Source organism: Cajanus cajan, chromosome 7 (genome assembly GCF_000230855.2).
Source record: "Cajanus cajan strain Asha chromosome 7, NIPB_CcT2T_4, whole genome shotgun sequence".
Lineage (NCBI taxonomy): Eukaryota > Viridiplantae > Streptophyta > Magnoliopsida > Fabales > Fabaceae > Cajanus > Cajanus cajan.
In genome coordinates, this window is record NC_138523.1 from 59,012,775 (window position 1) to 59,029,875 (window position 17,101).

At 45.2% G+C, this 17,101-nt stretch overlaps 1 protein-coding gene across 1 annotated transcript; it reads right to left on the reverse strand.

Annotated features, from left to right (window-relative positions):
• Positions 1-2,264: 2,264 nt before the first annotated feature.
• LOC145950109 (uncharacterized) lies at positions 2,265-4,780 on the reverse strand. The gene is made up of 5 exons (XM_083061042.1): positions 4,097-4,780; positions 3,792-3,982; positions 3,194-3,276; positions 2,791-2,843; positions 2,265-2,387 (listed from the first exon to the last, which is right to left on the reverse strand). The coding sequence occupies exons 1-5, from the start codon at positions 4,778-4,780 to the stop codon at positions 2,265-2,267; spliced, it is 1,134 nt and encodes a 377-aa protein (XP_082917168.1).
• Between the last annotated feature and the right edge of the window lie 12,321 nt (positions 4,781-17,101).

Below are 17,101 nucleotides of genomic sequence, written 5' to 3' on the forward strand. Positions count from 1 at the left end.
AGAGTGTATCAAAACATCCTATTGGCAAAAAATACATAACCAACTGCTACACCTAGTAGCTATTACAACAAAATATCAATAAAACATGGCCAGCTCCGCATACCAGCTGCCGACTCACCACGAACCAAACACCTAATCCTGTTCTGCTCCCGTAAATCATACGATCATAGCAGTCCAACCACAAGGAAACAGCAAGGGTAAGCTAGTATAAAAAGAACAACATACAACAAAAATTATAATAATCAGCACAACTTCAACCGTCAACACAACAACATTTTACTATCCATTCAATTTATGCAACCAACCAGCAATTAGATATAAATGCGTCGTCACACATATCACCTCGGAGATTCTCCTACAACAACTCTGCCGTGAAGGCCTACAACAACTCAGCCGTTAAGGCCTACAACAACTCAGCCCTTGAGGCCTACAACAACTCAGCCATTACGGCCTACAACAACTTATATCAATATTCAACACACCTCAACTTTTTCAACTCAACATACAACACAACTCAACTTATCAACATACAACACAACTTATCAACATACACTCAACTTATCAACATACAACTCAACTTATCAACATACAACTCAACTTATCAACATAGAACAACATAATTCAATACATAAAAGGAAATGTCTCATCCCCGCGCCCGGCGCCCTCGAAGTTGCGCCCAGCGCAGTACAACCAGAGAGCCCTAGGGGGCTAGCGCGCCCAGCGCAAGCAGGCTCGCGCTCAGCGGGACTCAGCCAGAGAGCACAAGGCTCTCCCGCGCTTGGCACAATACTAACTGCGCCCAGCGCAGGCCAGACAGAGACTCCAAGGAGTCTCACGCGCCCAGTGCACCTAACCCAGCGCTCAGCACAGGAAAGGCAGAGACCACCCCTTGGTCTCGCGCCCAGCGCAATTCGGAATTGCGCCCAGCGCCCACGAGGCAGAAACTCCCAAAGAGTCTCACGCCCAGCGTGACAAGGGTCGCGCTTAGCGCAGCCTCTAGAGCCTAACAGCAAGTTACAATGGTATCGCGCTTAGCGCAGTCCAAGCCGCGGCCAGCGAGGGCCAACCAGAGACCTACGTTCTCAAGCGCGCCCAGCGCACTCATCAAGGCGCTCAGCGAGCTTGACTAAATGAGGTCCCATGGCGGCCACGCGCCCAGCGCGATGAATAGCGCTCAGCGCGAAGCTCATCTGAAACCTTACCAAGTTCAAAAATTTTCCCAAAGTACCTGCAAAAATCACTATCCAGTACATGCAATCCGGCCAAAGTAACACATTTTCATCCAAGAGTTCAAAAATAACATCTTTTTCAACATGCAACCACAACTTCATCAAAAACCCCAAAATTTATCAAAAACCCCGAAAACTCAAAAACCCCATTTTTCAATAGTCCCAACTTGAAATTAAAAAAAAAATCTCTAACCAACAAATGAGTTCTGGACTCATACACAGCCAAATGCAACGGAAATAACCAGCTTCCCTTACCTCGGGTGAAGATTTCGAGCTCCGGGAAGTGGAAAACGAAGAACGGAGGAGAAGAGGGATTGGAGAAAAAGATGGGAGAAGCTCCGCACGGGTTTAACAAGAATTTCAAACCTTCAATCAGTACCTTCAGCCACCAAAACCACAGTTCAAGAGTGAGAAGAGGAGAATCTTCCAACGGTAGGACCTCCTCCCAGCTACCCAAGTGGTCCAACACACAAGCCCTCAGCAAATCTTCCAAGGACTGGATTGTCCTTTCTGACTGACCATCCGTCTGAGGATGATAAGCAGAACTCAGCTTCAACTTCGTGCCTAAGGCTTGGTGCAGACTCTGCCAAAATCTGGAAGTGAACCTCGGATCTCTGTCTGAAATAATACTGGAAGGCACCCCGTGCAACCGTACTATCTCCCTCACATACAACTGCGTCAGCTTCTCCAAGGACCACTTGATATTGACAGGAAAGAAATGTGCACACTTGGTCAACCGGTCGACAATCACCCAGATAGCATCACTATTCCTAGCTGACCTAGGCAACCCCACAATGAAGTTCATAGTGATGCTATCCCACTTCCATTCTGGAATTTCAATCTGCTGCATCAATCCACTCGGCTTCTGATGTTCAACCTTCGCCTTCTGACAGGTCAGATAGGCCGCCACATACTCAGCTATCTCCTTCTTCATACCAGACCACCAGAAAGTCTTCTTGAGGTCCTGGTACATCTTAGTCATACCTGGATGTATGCTAAGTCGACTCTTGTGGCCCTCCTCCAACACAACCCTCTTCAGCTCAGCATCTTGAACCTCAAGATTCCATCTCCTCCCAACTCAAAGCCAACCGCCTTCTCGGTACCCAGCAAACCCATAAATTTCACCAACTCGGCATCCTGTAACTGCTTGAGTCCCACCTGCCTCAAGAACTCATTAGTTATGATGACTGCCCCACAACTAATGTGATCTTGAGCTAACTCCACACAGAGATTCAAATCCCTGAACTTCTCCACCAACTCCAGCTCCTTCACCATCATCCCAGACATGTGGATAGATTTCCTACTCAGCGCATCTGCCACAACATTGGCCTTACCAGGATGATACATCAACTGGAAGTCATAGTCCTTCAGAAATTCCATCCACCTCCTCTGCCTCATGTTCAACTCCTTCTGATCGAACAGATATTTCAAACTTTTGTGATCACTGAAGACACTGAACTGAGCACCATACAGATAATGTCGTCATATCTTCAAGGCAAAAACAACAGCTGCCAACTCCAAGTCATGAGTGGGATAATTCCTCTCATGGTTCTTCAGTTGCCTTGAAGCATACGCCACCACTTTCCTGTGTTGCATCAGCACACACCCAAGACCCTGGTGAGAGGCATCACAGTACACATCAAAGGGTTCACCAGAATCCGGCAACACCAACACAGGATAAGTAGTCAACCTCCTCTTCAACTCCTCAAAACTCCGTTCACAAGCATCTGTCCAAATAAACGGCTGCTCCTTCCTCGTCAGCTGGGTCAGAGGCGCTACTATCCTGGAGAATCCCTCAATAAACCGCCGATAATAACCTTCCAGACCCACGAAACTTCGTATATCAGTGACAGTCCTCGGGCGCTCTCATTTCAACACCGACTCCACCTTAGCCGGATCAACAACAATCCCCTCAGCTGAAATCACGTGGCCCAAGAACTTCACCTCATCCAACCAAAACTCACATTTAGAAGGCTTGGCATACAACTGCTTCGCCTTCATAATCTCCAGCACCGACCTTAAGTGCTCTCCATGTTCTTCCTGGGTCCTTGAATAAACCAAGATATCATCAATGAATACCACCACGAATTTATCTAAGAACGGCCAGAAGATCCTGTTCATGTAATCCATGAACACTGCAGGGGCGTTGGTCACACCAAACGGCATCACGACATACTCATAGTGACCATACCTAGTCCTGAAGCAGTCTTCGGTATGTCACCCTCCTTCACCCTGATCTGGTGATAGCCCGACCTCAAGTCAATCTTTGAAAACACCGATGCTCCTCTCAGTTGATCCATCAAGTCATCAATCCGAGGGAGTGGATATTTGTTCTTGATGGTCAACTTGTTCAACTGCCAGTAATCCACACAAATTCGACTACCTCCATCCTTCTTCTTCACTAACAACACAGGAGCACCCCACGGCGAAACGCTCGGCCGCACCAACTGCTTCTCCAATAGGTCTTCCAACTGACCCTTCAGCTCAACTAACTCAACAGGAGCCATCCTATAGGGAGCCACCGACACTGGCCCCGCTCCTGGAACCAAGTCAATGGTAAACTCCATCTCCCTAATAGGAGGCAACCCAGGTACTTCATCCGGAAACACCTCAGCAAAATCCTTCACCACCTCAACTTCAGAAATAGCCCGCCCGGTCTCAACACTCAACGCCGCAAGCAGAAGACAACACTCTGCTCCATCTCTCAACAATGATTCAGCTTGACTAGCTGAAATCAACAACTCATCCTCCGCCTGAGGAAAGATCAACTGCCTATTGGCACAATCTATAAGGATACGATTGGCAGATAGCCAATCCATCCCTAAGATTATGTCAATATCAACTAAAGGCAAACAAATCAAGTTTACCTTATACCTCTTCCCATTCACATCAATAGGGCAACCAACACACAACTCAGAAGCAACTACTGAAGCAGACGCGGGCGTCGACACTAGCAGTCTCAACCCCAGTTCACACACAGGTACACCCAGCATAGCAACACAAGCATAAGAGATAAAAGAGTGGGAAGCTCCAGAATCAAACAAAAATACCACATCTTTACCAGCAGCTCTGCCCTTCCCCTTCACCAGATCCGAAGAAGTCGAAGCCTCAGCACCGGTCAAAGCAAAGACCCTACCAGCTGTGGTGGGTCTGCCGCCCCTCTGAGCATCTCCTCTTTGAGCATCACTCCTCTGAGCACTCCTCTCTGGTCTGGCCCTGGCAGGGCAGTTGAATGATACATGGCCCATCTGTTGGCATCTGAAACACCGATTCTCTGTGTATGGACAATCCCTGATCATATGGGACCCACCACACCTGTAACATCTCAGGGCAACACCTCCACCCTGTCCTCCACCAGCAACAGCACCAGCAGGTTGCCTGATGACAGGACCCCCTTGATGTGGTTGGGGCCTATCATATGGCTTCCTCTGGCTCCCCCCTTTCTTGGACCCGGATGGCCCCTCAAAAATCTTCACCCCGCGATTACCACCTTCCAACCGCTCAACCACCTTTGCCTTCTCCACCAAGGCTGGAAATTCAGTGATGGCCATAGGCACCACCACTCTCCTCAGATCATATTTCAATCCCTCCGCAAACTTCCGACACTTCCAAGCCTCGACGATGCCTTGCGAATAAAAACGAGCTTGTGCTCGAATTTCATCGCATATTCCGAAACGGTCATCCCTCCTTGATGTAAGCGCATGAACTCAGCTTCCTTGTCATGTCTCACACTCTCATGAAAATACTTCTCCAAGAACATCCGCCTGAAGCACTCCCAGTCCACAACCACCCCTCTAGCAGTCAGCATATGATGGGTACCCCTCCACCAGTGCTCGGCTTCTCCAACAAGCATGTACACCGCGTATGCTAGCCTCCTCTCTTGAGAACATCCCAGCACAGTGAAGATCTTCTCAAGCTCGCAAATCCAGTGGTCAGCCACCTCTGGATCTGCCTCTCCCTTGAACTGAGGAGGATGGCACTTTCGGAACTCAGCCAGGTCCCGGCTCTCCTGCGACCCAGTGGGCCTTGCTGCACCAGCTGCAGCTCTCTCTGCCTCCATCCTAGCAAAATAGGCATTTTGCTGTTGCATAGCCATGACCATCATCTCCATGGCCCTGGCTATCTGTTCGTTGGCTATAGACATTGTCTACAAAAGCAATTACACCTTTAGCAACAATATCTAAACCAAACAACAATTCAACAATACAACAAAACACCACAACAATCAACACAGCCAATCAACACATCAAGATATCACAACTCAGAGTTAGCACAACAAAAGCCTAAAGGAACCACCCCCAAAGAGTGTCCACTAGACTCGAACTGCTTTGATACCACTAAAGTGTAACGACCCGACCGGTCACTACACACCAACCTCAAAACACCGGAAACACCAGACAGAAAGAGCAAGTATATAATTATAGGGTCTAGAATATAAAAATATACAAAGCCTCGATCCGACTAGAGTTAGAGTGTATCAAAACATCCTACCAGCAAAAAATACATAACCAACTGCTACACCTAGAGCTGTCAAAGTGGGCCGGGACCCGTGGGCCAACCCGGCCCACCTTGAAAACGGGCCGGGCCGGGCCAAAAAAAATTGAAGTTTTATAGTAGGTGGGTATATTTCAACCCGGCCCACTTTGACCCGGCCCACCCGGGCTAAACCCGTGGTGGGCCGGGTGGCCCACCAACCCACCATTTTTTTTTTCAATAAAAATTCGAATATGATTTGTAGTTTATTTTGTATGATGATATATTGAAAATTTTTATTTTAAACTTTTATCATGATTTGTATTTAATTTTGTATGATGAATTATGACTTATAACTATTAATGATGTTAATTTTATGACTATTATGTTAATTTATAATTAATTTAAAATTTTGAATTTTGTTAATAATTTTTTTTTAATTTTTGGTGGGCTGGTGGGCTGGCCCGTATAACCCACCAACCCGTGGTGGGCCGGGCCGGGCCAAATTTTTTTTGAAAAAATTACAAGTGGGCCGGGTTGGGTTGGCTCGTTTTTAAAGTGGGTCAAGGTGGGCCGGCCCACATGGGCCAGGTTGGCCCGTTTTGACAGCTCTAGCTACACCTAGTAGCTATTACAACAAAATATCAATAAAACATGGCCAGCTCCGCATACCAGCTGCCGACTCACCACGAACCAAACACCTAATCTTGTTCTGCTCCCGTAAATCATACGATCATAGCAGTCCAACCACAAGGAAACAACAAGGGTAAGCTAGTATAAAAAGAACAACATACAACAAAAATTCTAATAATCAGCACAACTTCAACCGTCAACATAACAACATTCTACTATCCATTCAATTTATGCAACCAACCAGCAATTAGATATAAATGCGTCGTCACGCATATCACCTCGGAGATTCTCCTACAACAACTCTGCCGTGAAGGCCTACAACAACTCAGCCGTTAAGGCCTACAACAACTCAGCCCTTGAGGCCTACAACAACTCAGCCATTACGGCCTACAACAACTCATATCAATATTCAACACACCTCAACTTTTTCAACTCAACATACAACACAACTCAACTTATCAACATACAACACAACTTATCAACATACACTCAACTTATCAACATACAACTCAACTTATCAACATACAACTCAACTTATCAACATAGAACAACATAATTCAATACATAAAAGGAAATGTTTCATCCCCTCGCCCGGTGCCCTCGAAGTTGCGCCCAGCGCAGTACAACCAGAGAGCCCCAGGGGGCTAGCGCGCCCAGCGCAAGCAGGCTCGCGCTCAGCGAGACTCAGCCAGAGAGCACAAGGCTCTCCCGCGCTTGGCGCAATACTAACTGCGCCCAGCGCAGGCCAGACAGAGACTCCAAGGAGTCTCACGCGCCCAGCGCACCTAACCCAGCGCTCAGCGCGGGAAAGGCAGAGACCACCCCTTGGTCTCGCGCCCAGCGCAATTCGGAATTGCGCCCAGCGCCCACGAGGCAGAGACTCCCAAAGAGTCTCACGCCCAGCGCGATAAGGGTCGCGCTTAGCGCAACCTCTAGAGCCTAACAGCAAGTTACAATGGTATCGCGCTTAGCGCAGTCCAAGCCGCGGCTAGCGAGGGCCAACCAGAGACCTACGTTCTCAAGTGCGCCCAGCGCACTCATCAAGGCGCTCAGCGAGCTTGGCTAAATGAGGTCCCATGGCGGCCACGCGCCCAGCGCGATGAACAGCGCTCAGCGCGAAGCTCATCTGAAACCTTACCAAGTTCGAAAATTTTCCCAAAGTACCTGCAAAAATCACTATCCAGTACATGCAATCCGGCCAAAGTAACACATTTTCATCCAAGAGTTCAAAAATAACATCTTTTTCAACATGCAACCACAACTTGATCAAAAACCCCAAAATTTATCAAAAACCCCGAAAACTCAAAAACCCCATTTTTCAACAGTCCCAACTTGAAATTAAAAAAAAAATCTCTAACCAACAAATGAGTTCTGGACTCATACACAGCCAAATGCAACGGAAATAACCAGCTTCCCTTACCTCGGGTGAAGATTTCGAGCTCCGGGAAGTGGAAAACGAAGAACGGAGGAGAAGAGGGATTGGAGAAAAAGATGGGAGGAGCTCCGCACGGGTTTAACAAGAATTTCAAACCTTCAATCAGTACCTTCAGCCACCAAAACCACAGTTCAAGAGTGAGAAGAGGAGAATTGAGAGCAAGAACATAAGAGAGTAAGAGTTGAGGGTTCGGGGATAGGAAAAAGAGAAAAGGAAGCAGGGTCTCACAATATTTCATTAAATAATACAAATGTCAAATTATTTTAACTAATGACTATTGTCAAATAAGATCTTAAATTTAAGTACCATAAATGAAAAAAGATAATTGAAAACTAAAAAAGACTATAAATCAAAATTTTCAAAAGAAATTAATTGTTAACAAAAAGTTGATGAATATTTTTTATTAATAATATAATTATAAAAATAAATAAAATTTCACTTTTAAAAAAACTTACTTTAAACTCATAAAAATGTTAATTTCATTTTTTATTCCAAATTTATTCAATTAGATCGTAAGTTTTTTTAACATAACTGGATGCATTTAAATATAAATTAATGGCTCCAATTATGACTTTTAATTACTTTAATCTTTAGTTATCTAGATAGTGTTGGTTTCTATTTTAACTACCAACGTGTTTATTATTCTAATTATATATAGATATATAATTAAAAATAATATAATTAAGATTGAAATATTCATCGAATTCCTATATTTGATGTTATTGTTAATAATATCTGGAATAGAATTATCAACAATTCCATAAAAAAAAAAAAAACTATCTCAAAAAATATACATGACTATGATATAATCTTATTAATGTGGATTAAACTCTAAAAAATTCTTTAAAAAAAAAACTCTACAAAATTAATATAAAGTGAAAATGTTTCTCATTTATAAATTTTTATCTTTAGTTAATATAAGATTTTGACTATTTTTTTAATATACCTCTCAAACTTGATATGCAAATAAGTGTTAAAAGGTCATTTTTAATAATCAAATATATGTGCGACTTAGTTTTTTTCTTTCTAATACGATAAAAAACATAATAAATTTTGATTCATCACAAATTAAATGTTACGAACAGTGATTGTTGAAATTAAAATTATAAAAGGTTTATCACAAAATTATAATGCATGTCTTATATTATTTTTTAGCTAATATTTATTTTCTAATAATGAATTTAAATGTATAATTTTAAAAAAATTATAATGAATGTAATTTATCAAATTAAGATAATAACTTTAATTATAAATATTTTAATTTAAAAATAATTAATAAATTAAAGCATTTGAATTTGAATTTTATATACAAATTGTACAGGTAGGGGCATTCGGCCACCTCTCTATCGGCCAACGAATGGCAGAGTCAGGTGGCCGATCGCCAATCGGTCACCTGAATAAGTCCATCACTCGATAGTTAATCTATGCTTAAGGGATAATTACTTAATTAAGGTGTATTACCTAATATGGTAAATACATCATACGGCCCATAAGGTCCAAGGCCCATAAATGTCAGTATAAATAGCTCAGGTCAAAAGGTAACGTCACTGTTCATTAATTACTCTGGATATTGGTGCTTGTCCTGACTTGAGCGTTGGAGTGCCTTTTGTAGGTACCAACCCCTCACTCGCGTTGGATCGGAGTACTCGTTCGGCCTTCAGAATACGAGAAGACTTGGTGTACCCTCTAGACAGGTACATTTTGGCGCCCACCGTGGGGCCGAACGAAAGTGGTTGAAAGTTTGCTGAGAAAAACAATGCCGATAACTAGGAGAACGAACACGCAAGACCGTCCTACTGAAGAACATGTGGAGGTTGTGGATGAAACAGATCTCACTGAAACAGTACGACTATTCAAACAAGAAATGGAGCTGATGAAACAACAAAGAGAAAAAGATGCGAGGGAGCTTTCGGCCTTGAGGGCTGAGAATGAAGCGCTGAAGAGTCAGGACACTTCCTGGAAGCCTACTCATATCACCAACACACAAACTCAAGGGTCATATCAATCTCACGCGATCCATACATCAGTCCCTCATGCTTCAGCAGTAGCCCCTGAGAGATTCCCTTCGACCTTACCTACTGTGGGTCGCCCTGCAGATGTAACCACTGTCGGACCACACCGACATCCGTTTACCCCCTCCATTATGCAACTCCCCTTAATGGATAATTGGAAGGCTTTGCCTATCGACAAGTATGATGGTACCACTGATCCTGATGAACATTTAGATGTTTTTCTGACACAGGTAACTCTGAGCACGACCGATGACGCTGCGTTGTGTCGGATTTTTCCTACGTCCCTCAAAGGCAGAGCTCTCAGCTGGTTCGCTCGTCTTCCACCCAATTCAATCGATTCCTTTAACACATTATCATCACAGTTCACTATCCAATTTGCGACGAGTCGCCCTCATAGTCTAACATCTTTATCCTTGGTTAGTCTTAGACAGGACAAAAAAGAGTCTCTTCGGGCGTTTATGGATCGGTTCAACAAGGCTACTTTGGAAATCAGAGATCTCAACCCAGCCGTGGCGCTACATCATCTTACAACAGCTTTAAAACCGGGCCCATTCGTCAACAGCATCTGTAAAAAGCCTCATTCGGACATGAACGACTTACGTAAGAGAGCGGATAAGTACATGCAGATGGAGGAGTTGGCAGAATTTAGAAATCAGGCCCGAGCCGAGCAGTCCACTAAATCCGAGAAACCGGTTGAACCATCATACAGGGGGCGAGGCAAAGAGATATCCCTTCGGGAGCGGCCTATTCGTGGTCCGAAGTATACTCAGTATACTCCCCTTAATGCCAATCGCGCGGCGGTCCTTGAACAGGCTTTGGCATCTGAAGTGTTGACAATCCCGAAGAGGGCTTCCACTCCGCCACGGGCAGATACTAGCAAATCTTGTCGGTATCATCGAAATCGTGGACACTCAACAGATGAATGTGCAGCCCTTAAAGATAAGATTGAAGACTTGATTAAGCAAGGAAAACTGCATAACTTTGTGGACCGGTCCGGTTCGTCTCAAAATCGTTCATATCAACCCAGGTATCAGGATCGGCACAGGCAAGACCGTTCTGATAAAACCTCTGATAGAGGTCGGCGTGAGAGAAGCAGGTCACGTGAAAGAAAAGATGATTCGGCACCTTCGCATAGGAGGGTTATCAATACTATTGCTGGTGGCTTTGCAGGTGGGGGCACAACTTCTTCGGCCCAAAAGAGACATCTCCGAGCTATCCGATCGGTCAACGCTGTTCATAGACAGTCGTCTCGGCGATTGCCAGCAATAACCTTCACAGATGCCGACTTCAAAGGTATTGACCCAGAGCAAGACGATCCGATGGTCATCAGTGTAGAAATTCACAACTGCATTGTCAAGAAAACACTGATTGATTAAGGCAGCTCGGCAGACATCATATATTGGAACACATTCAAACAGTTAGGCATTTCTGAAAAAGAATTGCTTCCCTATGACGATCCGTTGGTTGGTTTTGCAGGAGAGAGGGTCAATACCAAGGGTTACATTAAACTCTTCACACGCTTTTGTTTCGACGAAAAGGAGAGCAGGGAAATCCAGGTAAAATACATTGTGGTGGATGCAAGCACCTCATATAACATCCTCCTCGGTAGACCGTCTTTGAACACATTGGGAGCTATCGTTTCAACACCACATTTGGCGATGAAGTTTCCATCCGACCAAGGAAAAGTAATCACAATTCATGCTGATCAGAAGGCGGCGAGAGAATGTTATTATGCTAGTTTGCGAGTTGTGCCATTGGAAGAAAGAAAAACCAAGTCGAACAGAATCCATGCTGTGAATGCTTCGGCAACTGTAGAGGAGGCCGTATGGGATCTGGATCCTAGAATGAGTAATGAAGAAAGGGTGGAGCCGATTGAGTCAAAAGTGCAGTTCCAGATAGGTTCATACCCTGAACAGGTTACGTACATCGGCGCAGAAATCTCCGAAGATGATCGCTCGGCCCTATGTCAGTTATAAAGGAGAATAAAGATCTATTTGCATGGACACCTTCTGACATGCCGGGTGTAGATCCAAAGATCATGTGTCACAAGTTATCGGTCTGCGCCGAAGCAAAACCAATCGCACAGCGTAAAAGGAAAATGGGGACTGAAAGAAAACTCGCAGTTGAAACGGAGGTTGCCAAGTTGCTTGAAGCTGGATTCATCCGGGAGGTCCATTACACCACTTGGCTGGCAAATGTGGTGATGGTGAAGAAGTCGAATGGAAAGTGGAGAATGTGCACTGATTACACAAGTCTCAACAAGGCATGCCCCAAGGATGCCTATCCACTTCCAAACATAGATCGATTAGTTGATGGAGCCTCAGGACATGAGATGTTGACTTTTCTTGATGCTTACTCGGGATACAACCAAATTCCCATGCATACCCGCGACGAGGAAAAGACAGCCTTCATAACCGATTCGGCCAATTACTGCTATCGGGTAATGCCATTTGGATTGAAGAATGCAGGGGCAACATACCAAAGGTTGATGAACAAAGTGTTTCAACATCAAATAGGCAAGAACATGGAGGTATATGTGGACGACATGGTTGTAAAATCCAGAAACGTTGATCGGCATGTAATGGATCTTTCGGAAATTTTCCAACAGTTGCGCAAGTACGACATGAGGCTCAATCCGGAGAAATGCGTGTTTGGGGTGTCCGGAGGAAAATTCCTTGGCTTCATGCTCTCGGCCAGGGGGATTGAAGCAAATCCTGACAAATGTATGGCAATCGTCAACATGATAAGTCCTCAGAACCTTAAACAAGTTCAACAGCTAGCAGGACGGCTTACAGCGTTGTCCCGGTTTCTCCCATGTTTGGCCGAAACAACGAAACCTATGGTAAAGTTGCTGAGAAAAGCAAACAAGTTTGAATGGTCCGTTGAATGTGAGAAGGCTTTTCAGACTTTGAAAGAACGTCTCGGTTCCCCACCTGTCCTTTCTAAACCCGATCCAGCAGAACCAATTGTGGTCTACTTGTGTGTTTCAAATGATACAATAAGCACAGTTTTAATTCAAGAAAAGGAGGGACAGCAGCCTATTTACTTCATCAGTCGCATGTTACAAGAAGCCGAAACAAGGTACCAGCTCTTGGAAAAAGCAGCATTAGGACTTGTTCACACCGCTCGGCGCCTCTGACAATATTTTCAGAGTCACCAAATTATTGTTCGGACTGATTGCCCGATAGCCAAAGTGTTACGCAAACCTGAGTTGGCAGGAAGGATGATGGCTTGGTCGATTGAGCTATCGGAGTTTGATATTTGTTTCCAACCTAGGGGACCAATCCGGTCCCAATGCTTGGTGGACTTTGTTAATGAATTGCAGCCGAGAGGTCGTTTTGTTAACAATGTATGGACGATACATGTGGATGGTTCCTCAAACAATCAAGGAAGTGGGGCAGGTATAATTCTGGAGGGACCAACAGGATTAATCCTAGAACAATCCTTACGATTTGCGTTCAAAGCTTCAAATAATCAGGCCGAGTATGAAGCGTTATTGGCTGGCTTAAGGCTTGCACAAGAAATTGGTGTCAACCGACTGGAGTGCTGGACCGATTCAAAAGTTGTAGCCGAACAGGTGAATGATAATTTTCAGGTAAAGGATGCAAACTTGTTGAAATATTATCATTTATTCCAAAAAATGCGCGATACGTTTGAAGAGGTTCAGGTAAAATACACGCCAAGAGAACACAATGCGAGGGTGGACCAGTTGGCTCGGTTGGCAAGCAGCACCAGAAAGCCTGGACAGCTACGAACCACACTTCACTTGGATCTTGAATCGCCAAGTGTGGTAGCCACCGAATGTTTTGCAGCAGAGGGGTCCGTTCGTACATGGATCACTGAAATAATGGATTATCTCGAGCATGGCACCCTACCATCTGACCCAACGGCAGCTAAAAAACTCCGAACGCAGGCCGCTAGATATGTCGTGGTTGGAGGAGACTTGTATAGAAGAGGATTCTCGGCTCCTTTGCTGAAATGCGTTGATGAAGAACAAGCCAATTATATATTGAAAGAGATGCATGAAGGGATATGTGGCTTCCATTCGGGAGGACGGACTTTAGCAACTAAAGTGCTTCGGGCCGGATACTATTGGCCTACTCTCAAGGAAGATTGTGTAAAGTTTGTACAGCATTGTGTATCGTGTCAGCGACATGGTAACCTCATCCACGCTTCGGCCGAAGAACTTCATGGCATCAGTTCACCTTGGCCATTCGCCATGTGGGGTATGGATATTCTTGGACCTTTCCCAATCGCCAAGGGACAGTGTAAGTTTTTGCTGGTTGCTGTAGATTATTTCACGAAATGGGTCGAGGCCGAGCCACTTGCCAGTATCACAGCAGCCAATGTTCAAAAGTTTTTGTGGAAAAACATCATCACTCGCTTTGGCATTCCATATGCACTTGTTACCGACAATGGTTTACAGTTCACCGATCAAAAACTTAATCGGTTCATTCAGGATCTCGGTATCAAGCACAGGTTTACCTCGGTCGAACACCCGCAAGCCAATGGACAAGCCGAAGCTGCAAACAAAGTCATCCTTGGAGAATTAAAGAAAAGGTTGGGAGATGCTAAAGGAGCTTGGGCAGAAGAGTTATTAGAAGTCTTATGGGCTTACCGGTGTACACCTCAGTCCACGACTAAAGAAACACCCTTTCGGCTAACGTATGGCACGGATGCCATGATACCGGTTGAGGTAGGCGAACCATCTTTTCGGAGGCAACATTTTCAGGAAAACACCAATGATATTGCTCTTCGAGCTGAAGTTGATATGGTCGATGAAGTACGTGTCCGCGCCGCAATCATAGCAGAGGCTTGCAAACAGAGGATGGCTCGTAGGTTCAATTCCAACCTTATCAAGAGAAGTTTCAAAGAGGGCGACTTGGTGTGGAGAGTGCAAGGACCGGCAAGACGCAATTCCAAGGAAGGCAAGTTGGCTGCCAATTGGGATGGCCCCTTTCGGATCCGACATAATTTGGAAAACGGGACATACAAACTAGAAGAACTCTCAGGCAAGGTCATTCCCCGAACGTGGAACGCTTCTCATTTGAAGACATACTATAGCTAGTATACATTGTAAAAGACTTGTATGAGCAAAAGGTGTACTCTTTTCCTTGATCGGTCTTTTCTCCCCTTATAAAAAAGTGAAAAGGGGTTTTGGCCGACAAGGTTTTTAACGAGGCACCCAATAATGAAATTACTTCAGTTCTTACAATCTATTGTGTCAATTTATCAATTCTTCACAACTACGACCTCGCAACAGGCTTCCCTCCCGAGTTGTTCAACTCGGCCAAGGATGTGCCTTACAAAATTTCGCAACAGGCTTCCCTCCCGAGTTGTTCAACTCGGCCAAGGATGTGCCTTACAAAATTTCGCAACAGGCTTCCCTCCCAAGTTGTTCAACTCGGCCAAGGATGTGCCTTACAAAATTTCGCAACAGGCTTCCCTCCCGAGTTGTTCAACCCGGCCAAGGATGTGCCTTACAAAATTTCGCAACAGGCTTCCCTCCCGAGTTGTTCAACTCGGCCAAGGATGTGCCTTACAAAATTTCGCAACAGGCTTCCCTCCCGAGTTGTTCAACTCGGCTAAGGATGTGCCTTACAAAATTTCGCAACAGGCTTCCCTCCCGAGTTGTTCAACTCGGCTAAGGATGTGACTTACAAAATTTTCGCAACAGGATTCCCTCCCGAGCTGTTCAACTCGACTAAGGATGCGCCTTGAACAGCAAGCATTCCTGACGACCCTTTCGGCATTACTCAAAAAGCAAGCAATTTCGAACGACCCTTTCGGCATTGCTCAAAACGCAAGCAATTCCGAACGACCCTTTCGGTATTACGCTAAAAGCGAGCAATTCCGAACGACCCTTTCGGCATTGCTCAAAAAGCAAGCAATTCCGAAAGAAACCCTTTCGGTATTACTCAGAAAGCCAGCAATTCCGAAGGCACTCTATCGGCATTGCTCAAACAAGCTGGCAATCCCGAACGATGCCATTCGGCATTAATCAAAACACAAGCATTCTCGAACGACCCTTTCGGTATGGCTCAAAAAGCAGGCAATTCCGAAAGAAACCCTTTCGGTATTACTCAGAAAGCCAGCAATTCCGAAGGCACTCTATCGGCATTGCTCAAACAAGCTGGCAATCCCGAACGATGCCGTTCGGCATTTATCAAAACAAGCATTCTCGAACGAAACCACTCGACATCACAAATGTTCTTTCAATTTGCACAAGTTTTACTCTTGCATTAATTCAACCTGTTTTACTCGAACGACAAGCAGCTAAGTTCACAAGTGTTATCGTAATTTGCGCAAGTTAAGTTTTACTAATGGTACAACCTATCGGTATCCTAAAAATATCTATCGGCTCGGTAAGATTAAACATCCAGGCAGTTCATTCCAAGATGACACATTTTCAAATCTGAAAATAAACCTTCATTTAAAAAGAAACACAAGTGGAGGCTCTATCGGCCCCCTTGCTACAAAGTTATAGTCCTAATACTACTCATCGGGGTTGCTCATTGGATCATCCTGAGCCGGGGCCTCCGTTTCCCCCTCGGGACGGGGATTGACAACCTCTTCATCCTCCTCATCAGATGAAGTATGAACATCTGTGGCTTGGGGGGCATCCAACGGCTCCTCGTCATCCGGATTCACCCCTTCGGGCATATCAGCAAACGACATGAGAGACCCTTGATAAAAATCTTGAGTCATGTCGAACTCAAAATCCTCCGGAAATTGGCCGAAGTGTTTGGCCTGCCGAATGGCGTGCTTAAACCCAGCCTCATGTTGAGCAACAATCTTCTCTTTTGCTTGCTCTTTAAGATTGTCATAGGCAGCTTGAGCTTCCTCCATACGGCGACGCTCCTCGTTAGCTGCTTTCTGGAGGTCCAGACGCAGAGTATCGATCTCTCGCCGAGAAGCATCCAGTTCAGCTGCCAGTTCCCGGTTTTTAGCTAATACTTGTTCATTAGCCGCCAACGCCTCGGCCGCGATCTTCTCGGCCTCCTCCACACTTCGCTTCAAATGCTCCATCTCGCCGACAGGCTCCATGGCAAGATGGTGCGCTAAAGCCAACGAGCGAGATTGTACCTCGCAGAAAAGCCTCCACTTGGTCTTCGTGTCCAGAGTGGCCAAAAACTCCTGCCCGAATGGAGACACCATATCAGGCCGAATCACCATCTCGGCCGGAGTGTCATCACTCAGAAAGGCTCGAGACATCAAAGGTGGCGGCACCACAATCACAGTTCGGTTCGGCGAAGCTATAGGCGTAGATTTGGCCTTTTTAGCCTGCTCTTGACGTTCCTCGACGTTCTTCCTCTTTG

What these genes read in the sequence shown, in the direction of transcription:
- LOC145950109 (XM_083061042.1), bottom strand. Translation starts at nt 4,780, where the DNA reads ATGGCCATCACTGAATTTCCAGCCTTGGTGGAGAAGGCAAAGGTGGTT. An exon ending in TGAATGGGAAGAGGTATAAG is followed by an intron (nt 3,983 to 4,096) that starts GTAAACTTGATT and finishes ATCTTTCCTCAG; the next exon opens with GCGGAGGATGAGTTGTTGAT. An exon ending in GTGGTGGCGTATGCTTCAAG is followed by an intron (nt 2,388 to 2,790) that starts GCAACTGAAGAA and finishes TTCTTGAGGCAG; the next exon opens with GTGGGACTCAAGCAGTTACA.